Source organism: Gopherus evgoodei, chromosome 9 (genome assembly GCF_007399415.2).
Source record: "Gopherus evgoodei ecotype Sinaloan lineage chromosome 9, rGopEvg1_v1.p, whole genome shotgun sequence".
NCBI classification, from domain to species: domain Eukaryota; kingdom Metazoa; phylum Chordata; order Testudines; family Testudinidae; genus Gopherus; species Gopherus evgoodei.
In genome coordinates this window covers 7,382,824-7,391,113 of record NC_044330.1, presented here as the reverse complement: position 1 = coordinate 7,391,113, position 8,290 = coordinate 7,382,824, and the positions used below count along the sequence as shown (strand labels likewise).

The 8,290-nt window shown below is 56.8% G+C and overlaps 1 protein-coding gene across 3 annotated transcripts in view; it reads right to left on the bottom strand.

Annotated features, from left to right (window-relative positions):
• Nucleotides 1-66: 66 nt before the first annotated feature.
• The window catches only part of DIS3L2 (DIS3 like 3'-5' exoribonuclease 2), a 288,983-nt gene continuing 280,759 nt past the window's right edge, over nucleotides 67-8,290 (bottom strand). For all 3 annotated transcript variants that reach the window (XM_030576508.1, XM_030576510.1, XM_030576511.1), the window contains 5 exons: nucleotides 7,651-7,798; nucleotides 7,039-7,169; nucleotides 6,670-6,774; nucleotides 4,876-4,977; nucleotides 67-581 (listed from right to left, as the gene is read on the bottom strand). In XM_030576508.1, coding sequence (XP_030432368.1) covers nucleotides 483-581; nucleotides 4,876-4,977; nucleotides 6,670-6,774; nucleotides 7,039-7,169; nucleotides 7,651-7,798 — 585 coding nt within the window. In that variant the 3' untranslated portion in view covers nucleotides 67-482. The remainder of the gene's footprint in view (nucleotides 582-4,875; nucleotides 4,978-6,669; nucleotides 6,775-7,038; nucleotides 7,170-7,650; nucleotides 7,799-8,290) is intronic.

Below are 8,290 nucleotides of genomic sequence, written 5' to 3'. Positions count from 1 at the left end.
GTGATTGCCCAGGATTCCCGCCCTTGGAATCTGGGGGAGGCAAAATGAACGCCACACACATGCCACCACTGGCCAGCTCTTTATTACGGGATGCAGAATTCAGCAAGAACCCTGTCAGTGGCCCCTGGTTCTCCCACGCCCAGAGCAGCCCAAAGCAGCAGGGACAGCGGCAGCCTCTCCGAGAGAATGGCTTGCGGGGGGGGGAGGGGGCGGTCAGCAGCATTAATTTAAAAAAAAAAAAAAAAGGCTAAAAAATATTTTAGAAACAGCGTTAATGTTCCCACAGCTTCAATGATCTCAGCCAGGAAAGACCCGAGATCCCCCTGCTGCCAAGGTTAAAATCCAAACAAGAAGTAAAACTGAATTAATTAAAAAAGTTCCCTCCTGCACCCCGCGGAGCTAGGTGAGCGCAGTGCGAGGCCTGGCTGGTCCAGAGGAGTCTGGCGGCACAGCAGGGCAGCAGGCGATGGAGCCCACGGCTCTCACTTCTCCTGGCCCGGTCTCTTGAGCACAGCGCTGTACTTCAGGGGGCCGCTGTCTGACGTCAGGACGACTTCCACCAAGGTGAAGATGGTGATCACCTTCAGCCAGGAAGAAAAGACAAAGGGGCCTCCGGGTTAGCTGGCTTCCAACAACGAGTTAGTCTAGGGCTGCTTCTGCCCCAGGGGCCATGCAAGCTGCCCGTATTTATCCAACCAAGGGCCCGTACTGACAACTCACCGGGAACCTGAGGGGCTGGAGCAGGTCTGAGAAAGCTCAGCTTTAATGGGGAGGTGTGGCCTGGAGAGGCTCCCGGTCCTCGCAGGGAGGATGCGGAAGGACACAGGTGATTTGGTGCCTGTGAAACTAGAAGCTGCTACTAATTAGCAGCTCCCTGCTCACGGCTGTGATTTGGGTTACAGGCACCAAGTCAGCCAGCTCACTGACATGTACCCCACAAGCTGAGTCCCCGCTGGCACACGGAGCAACGAGAACTCAGCTAGACTGGAAACACACTGAAATGTGACGGGGCCTTCCCAGCCAAAGAGGCTGACCCCGGGGTCTTTGTTCAGCTCCACATGGTGATGTAATCTGGCTTCAATCTCTGACTAGCAGGTGGCACAGTCAGAACCTGCTGCCCCTTTGTTAGTATCAGCATCAGAGCCGTAGCCAGCAGGATGGTCTGCATGCCCGGTGCGTAGGTATCACACTTATCTAACACAGCCACATTCCCTCAATAAGGAAATGCCGGCTTGTACATTTCAGCATATCAGAGCAGATGTCAGAATGGAACTGACTGTACTCTTTACAGAAGGAAACATAGACCCTGGACAATCAATCCCTTCGATTCAGGCAAGCAGAGCAACCTGCCCTCCTCTTTTAGCCAATCCTTTTTATTCAGCTGCATAAAACCTCAGATGTGACCAGAATCAAAATTAAACTCTCAAAATTAATGAGATTTAACTTTTTAAACATATCGTTAGTGAAAGCTTTGCTGTCAGCAGGGCCCAGCCGACTGGAACACAGCCCAAAGGACCCCACGTATGGGTAGAGTCGTTCAAGTGTCTGGTGATCCTCACTGGGCGTCCGTCAGTGGCGATGCTCACTGGAGCCATCACACACTTTTCCTGTTCACTGTTCTACTGCAGACAGTAACTTCTTCGTGCCCCAGCAAATTGCCAAACGGCAACAGTTCCAGCGGCAAAGGCCAGGGCCGCCCAGAGGATTCAGGGGGCCTGGGGTCTTCAGTGGTGAGGAGCCCCTGCCACCGAATTGCCACCGAAGACCCGGCACTTCAGCGGCAGGTCCTAGGGCGGAAGGACCCCCTACCGTGGGTCTTCGGGACACTTCGGCGGCAGGTCCCAGAGCGGAAGGACCCTCCGCCACCGAATTACCGCCGAAGACCCACAGCAAGTGAAGGACCCTGCTCCAGGGGCCCCGAAAAACTCTCGTGGGGCCCCTGCGGGGCCAGAGGCAAACTGCCCCACTTGCCCCCCCTCTTGGCAGCCCTGGCAAAGGCGCTGGCTTGGCGGGGGGGGAGATTGACTGGAGAGTTAGGATACGGCTACATGGGGAAAAAAAGGTGTGTTCTTAACTCGGGTTTGCCACTCAGGTTCCTGTATTTACGAGGCTACAGCTCGACCTCAACCCTGGATTGCCCTACAGGCTTCAACTTGAGCTGCCAACCTGAGTCGCCGTCTCGTCACTGATCGGCTGGTTCGCTAATGGGAGTTAAGAACACACCTTTGTCTGCAGTGCAGATGGACCCTACGTGAAAGGCAGAACTTTATTTTAATCCGCAGAGGGTCACTTTTACCTACAGAACCTAGTAAGAGGTTCCCCAGGGAAACCACCCAGCTGTATTATCGGGAATTCCACGGTTTCGTCCTTTGCCTCTAGCCTTCTGTGCATAACCCTACTAAGCCTGATCACTTCTCTCACTGGGGAGGGCACAGCTGATGAGCTCTCCGGGGCCAGGACTCTCTCCCAGAATGGGCCTGCCCGCCCCCAGCACGACGGGCCCTGAGCCTGTTCAGAGCATCTGCTCAGTCCCAGAACGAGAGTGGAGAACCAGTCCACTAGCTTTACTCTGCGCTCCTATGAGCCATTCCAGCCTCTCTCCCGGCACTTGTGAGGGGGCAAACGTCTCCAAATCTTCCCAGCTGATTCTGTTTGCTACTCAGAATCAATCATGTGGAAGAGGCCAGGTCTGATCTGGACTCCAGTGTATCACAGTGGCCTGCAGTGAGGAGAGCCACACTACTCCTACGCTGGCCAGCTGACACCAGAGCTGTCATTTCCCTCCTTTCATGGAGCTGGAGCTCTAAAACCAGCCGGACGGCCAGGGTGGGGGCCCAGGCTGGCTGCCCCCCAGCTGTACCAGGAGGCCGGAATAGGGCGATTCACCCTTTAGTCTTGGCTGCTGTTACCAAAGTTATGCAGTGGAGGGGGAGGGTGCCGCTGGAACCCCCCCAGGAGTCCAGCTCCCTCATCAGCACCAGAGACGGGGAGGGGCGGTAGGAGCTCCTGAGCCCAGCAGCCATCCAGCCTCTGCACGTTTAACCTATTTTGCAAACAGCTTTACAGATGTTCTCCCTCCCCAGCTGGGCTCAGCCAAACCAAAAGGCCGCCGCCAAGCCTTGGAAAGGCCCGCGGGGCCCACCATGCAGAATCTGGCGGAGGGGGTGGTGCTTGACGGGGAGAAGAGCCTGTGCTCCAGGAGGGTGCAACTGTATGTCAGGGTGACATTGCTTCTTGCTGCTTCAGCAAAGCTCTGGGAAGGCTGCAGCGGTTCAAGGGGTTAGAGATTTATTGACACAGGGATCTCTTGCCTTGGAAGGAGCAATCCCAGTGGAGGGCTCCGGTATTTGCTTAGGAGGCGGGATTGATTCGTGGAGGAGTTTCCTCCATGGCTCAGTGTTTACTTTCCAAAAATGATTAGCCCCGGGGCTGGGCTCTGCTCACGCTGGGCAGTCGTTTTTCATGCGGCTCCCTGCAAATGTGTAAGCGATCCCAGCTCCTGTACGACGGGATGAATTGGGGCCACTCGGGGCGGGTTCCAGGGGCCTTCCCCAGCCAAGTCGGCTTTAAGGGAGCGCACTGCCGTGGGAGAGCTTGCAGCAGCTTGCTCTCACGGTGTGCCCACACCACGGAGGCAGGATCCGGGGTAACCCTGTAGCGCAGACAGAGCCTACACCGAGGGAAGGGGAGTAGGAACACCAGCTCCCCAAGATGGTAGCTAAATTGACAGAAGCATTCGTCTGTCAACAGGGCTGGGTCTCCAAGGGGGAGGGAGCGTTAGGTCTGCAGAGCTCTGGTGCTGGAGGGGGAGCGGGGGTGTGTGGATCTTTCACACCCCTGACTGGTGTAGCCTTTTAAGTGCAGACCAAGCCTCAGGCAGGGGATTGGGATTCATCCCTGGGAATTTCAAGGCAATCAGCTAGACCATTATTTTAAAGTGTTGCCAACTTTTGTTTGGCATCACAGTAGTACTTAATCAAGCCAGACAAATGCAATCAATCCCCTTGATTGAGTTACTGCGTTAATAGCTGATGGGGACACAGGAGACCGATTTCTCAACTCTATTAAAGCATTAACACCATGTCTGGGGAAATCGGACTTGAAACATTCCTTCTAATTGGATCTGAGCGCTGCCTGCCACATGGGCTGAAACCTGACTGAAAAGTCCAGCAGAAGGGGGATGATAAAGGCCAGAGCAATGAGGTAGGGAAGGTGTCTAGCCAGAGTCACAGGCAGACCCAATCTTGCTTAACATCTTAATTAACGATCTAGACGAGCAGTAAACAGCACGTTAATTACATTGGTAGAGGCCAAAGAAGCGGGAGACTTGGCACACAGCAGGGAGGGCAGAAGAGCCAAAGGGCTGCAGGCCGGGGTGCTGGAACAATTGTGTAGTGGGGGTGCTGAGTGTAAGCCCTGCACCCCTGGTTCCAGCACCTCTGGAGGCAGAGGGGCTAGAAAGCCAGGCGGTAATGGAAGTGAACCAGAGAAGAGGGTGGCCACTTGGGGAAACAGAAGCCAGAACACAGGGATGTAAGGGGAGGATGCAGCCTGAGGGAGCCTGCAGACACACAGTCTGCTGCAGTGGGCTGGGAGCAGGGACTCCGAGAACCCCAAGCCCAGCCAGGGCCGGATTTACACTTACGCGCCACAAGGCGCAGCATCTTCAGTCTCTCCTGCCCCCAGCTGACTTTCATGCTGCATGTTTTAGAGAGGCAAGGCCCCCCAGCCATGTGCTGACTGCGCCCCATTGGAAATCTGGCCCTGAGCCCAGCGGAGATCCTGGTGGGTTGGGAGGGCAGAGGGCTCGATCAACAAACAAGGTCTATGCAGTTCAGTTGCGCTGCTGCACTCAGCCATTGGTGTGGGCTTTACCTGAGGGGCAGCTTCCTGCTCTGGGGTCTCCGGCTCCCACAGGAGAGTTAGTTCAGGCTTCTTCCCCACCTTCTCAAAGCGGAATTCCGTCAGCGGCAGAGCCTGTAGAACAGACAGCACGGTGGGGAAAGCGCTGACTTCCAGGAGCGGTGCTGGAACCCTAGGAATTCTGTCCCCCGCCCCTGGTTTCTGGCCCCTCCTGGGATGGGCAAGGACCCTGGCTGCTCCCACAATCCTGCTACTCGCTCAGCTGGCTCCACTGGACCCTGCTTAGCAAGACACTGTTACCGTCTCCCCCTGTGTGTAAACGACTGCCAAGTTCTTTTTGTCCAGCACCCTGTGTAAAGCACCCGCAGCTCTGTAACCTCCCAGGAGGAAGGAGCAGTCCCCAGTTCCCGAGATGCCGGTGGAAATGAAGTACGGCTGGAATACACCCACGCACAGGCTGTATATCACGCTGTACAGTCCATGTCAAGATGCCATTGTCAGCAACAGAGCTGTCACTAACGGCAGCGGCTAGACTACAGCAAACTGCTTCCAAATGGTCCCAGATTTATGATGGGATCAAATGCACCTAAAACCAACTGCTTCCCCATTTCAGCCCCAACCTGACCTCCGGGCCACAGGCCCTGGTTTGATTTCACTTTTCCTAGTGAATTGTTACCCGCTTCTGGCACGAACAACCGCGAAGCAGAGGAGCTGGAAAACATGAAATCACTTCTTTTAATAAAAGCGAACGTGCTACGGATCCTCTTGGCTTCCTTCGCTTCTGCTCTTGTCCTGCCTGGGGCCTCTAGGGGGTCTAAGGGAAACCCCCCACAAGAGCTGCAGGAGACTAGTGCCTCCAAGTAAGACCTCGTGCTCCTAGAGTACATCACAAGTTACAGTCCATCTTGCACTATTTTGTCACCACACGGTTACGGTTGAAATGGCGCTAAACCTATTAGAGCAAACGCTGGCCTCTGGCCAGCAACTCCCACTGCCTCCCCATCCTTTCCTCTGCCCCAGCGTGGTGGGCTCATCTGCATGGTGTTCGTTATTAGTGTGACTATGCAGAAGTAGCTCTGCATCATCCCACTGGGTAGGGACGTCCTCTGCAGCCTGACCTACACTGCTCTTTAGGGTCCGTCTTCATGGCGCAGTTAACCCAGGTGCTTACCTGCCCCTCACACAAACCCCTCTGACCCAGCTTTGGAGGTGCATTAAGCCCAGGTGAACTGACCCATTTGGGGGGACCGGTTAGAACCCAGGCTCTGATCTAACCCGGGCTGGAATCACCCATTTTGCAGGGAGGATCCAGGCAGACTCACTTGAGTGGCAATAGTCCTCCAGTGCCTTCCCACAATTCCCCCTGAAGGACTGAGCTGTCCTCCAGCAATTGACACACCTGACTGGGAAGAATCCTAGAGCGCCTCAGCACAAAGAACCAGGGGCGGTGACCCTGGACTCACAGAGGCGAGTGCAGAAAGAGTGAGGAGGCAGCATCTGTGGGGACACTCATCCCCTGGCAAGGCTAACCCACCTCACTTGGGCTCCCTGTGCAATGAAGACAACCTCCCCTCCCTTGTGGTCTTCCCCAGTTGCACTTGGCCCCAGGGCAGCTCTGGTGGTGGCACTACCAGTGTCGAATTGCCAGCGGGTACTTGGCACCTGCCCTGAGCCCAGCTAGAGGACACAGAAGGGCCTCGACCAGCACTCCAGTCACTACTACCCAGCAGAGCAGCCTGGGTGCAAGGTAGGGAGGATTAACGGCAGGACCAGCCGAAGGGGGACCTGGTGCTCAAGGGCACGTACGTTACAGTAGATGCGTTTCTGAACTCCGAATCTCAACACCAGGACATCAAAGGCCTTGTTCAGGACGCCCATCACCATTGCCTCTGACTCCAGCGGGCCGCATTCCTGCCAACACAAAGCATGGTCATGAGTGAGATATCTCCAGGGAGGGCTCCCACCCAGAGTCCCACAACTCTCTGCCCACCTGGGCAACGCCCATGCAGTTCGTAAATTGCTCCTCTGCTGGGATGTAACACTCCCTTCTCCCCAGTCGTTATGGAGCACAGTGGATCCTCTCAATGCCTGAGGGCTGAAAGGAGAGCTCCAGGCCCCGCTTCCAGCCTGAGGGCAGCACCAGCTTGTTTAGAGTCATGGTGGCTGTGCTCTCACCCTGACAAAGATGGCGAAGAACAGGTCGGCGCTGAGCTCCTGCACCCTCTTGGAAGCCATTTTCCGGTCATTACAGTGATCCGCTTGCTTCTGGATGGCCTCCTTTCTCATCCGGATCGGGCGTCCTGAGCCTGGGAGGGAAACAAGCCGCAATGACTGGTGAGCACCCTGGTGGTAAGGGGTCTGATGGGGACAACGCCCACCCTAGGGCACCAGGAGTCTGGCGTTCCCCAGAGGTGTGCCTCAGTATCCCTGAACAGCTCCCAACTGGAATCCCCGCTGTACGCAGAGCCTGCTAAGGTAGCTACACTCCCCCCGCCCTGCTTCATGGGAGGGCAGATCCCCAGAGCCTGCTGAACAGCAAGAGAGTGGGGGCCTGGTTCAAGGCCGGAGAATTACAGACACGGCTGCAGTGAGCAGAGGGGCCAGGGACACAGGGACTGAGTGACCTGTCCATGCCCATACAGGGTCTGTCCAAATCCACAGCAGAACCCAGGAGTCCTGACGCCTCCTCCCGTGCGTCTTCCCTTCCCAGCCCTGAGGCTCCAGGCAGCAGCCTCTCAGCCTGTGACTCCACTAGCCCTGATCGGGCGGCCCCCTTCAGGCACCTACCCAGGGAGGCGGAGAGGAGCCGGTGCACGAGGATGTCAGCAAAGCGGCGGATGGGCGAGGTGAAGTGGGTATAGAGCGGCACGTTCAGAGCGTAGTGGCGGAAGAGGGTCTCGTCTTCCAGGACACCAGCGCAGAAGTAAAGAGCCATCTGGGAAGGGAAAAGCCCCGGCCGGTGAGACTCAAGGGTGCGGGGGGGTGGAGCCCCGTGTGCGCTCTGCTCAGACAGGGAAAGCCCCGTGCTCTGGAGCCCAGTGCCAGGGGTGGAAGAGGCCTCAGAAGTGTTTTACACAACAGCCCAGGGAGCCCCGAGACGGTTTAGCCAGGGGAGCCGGAGGAGCTCCCTGAGGGGAGCGTCACAGGCCTGGCTCTGCAGAGTCCTCAGTTCCCTGCTGGGTTAAGACCTCAGCAGGCTATTTCCACCACTGCACGTTTTCTTCCTCGCTGCCCCAAGCCCTCCTTGCGCTGCCCCCGGGGGCCAGACAGGCAGGGAAATAACTGGCCTGGCCCCTGGGAATTGGACTCGGGAGGGGCGGGGGGCAGAGCTCTCCGCTCTCTAACTTGGAGGGGTCTCAGTGAGCCCTTCTCGCTTCACACAGCCATGTGGTACGGGCCAGATCCTCGGCGGGTGGCTCCATGGACG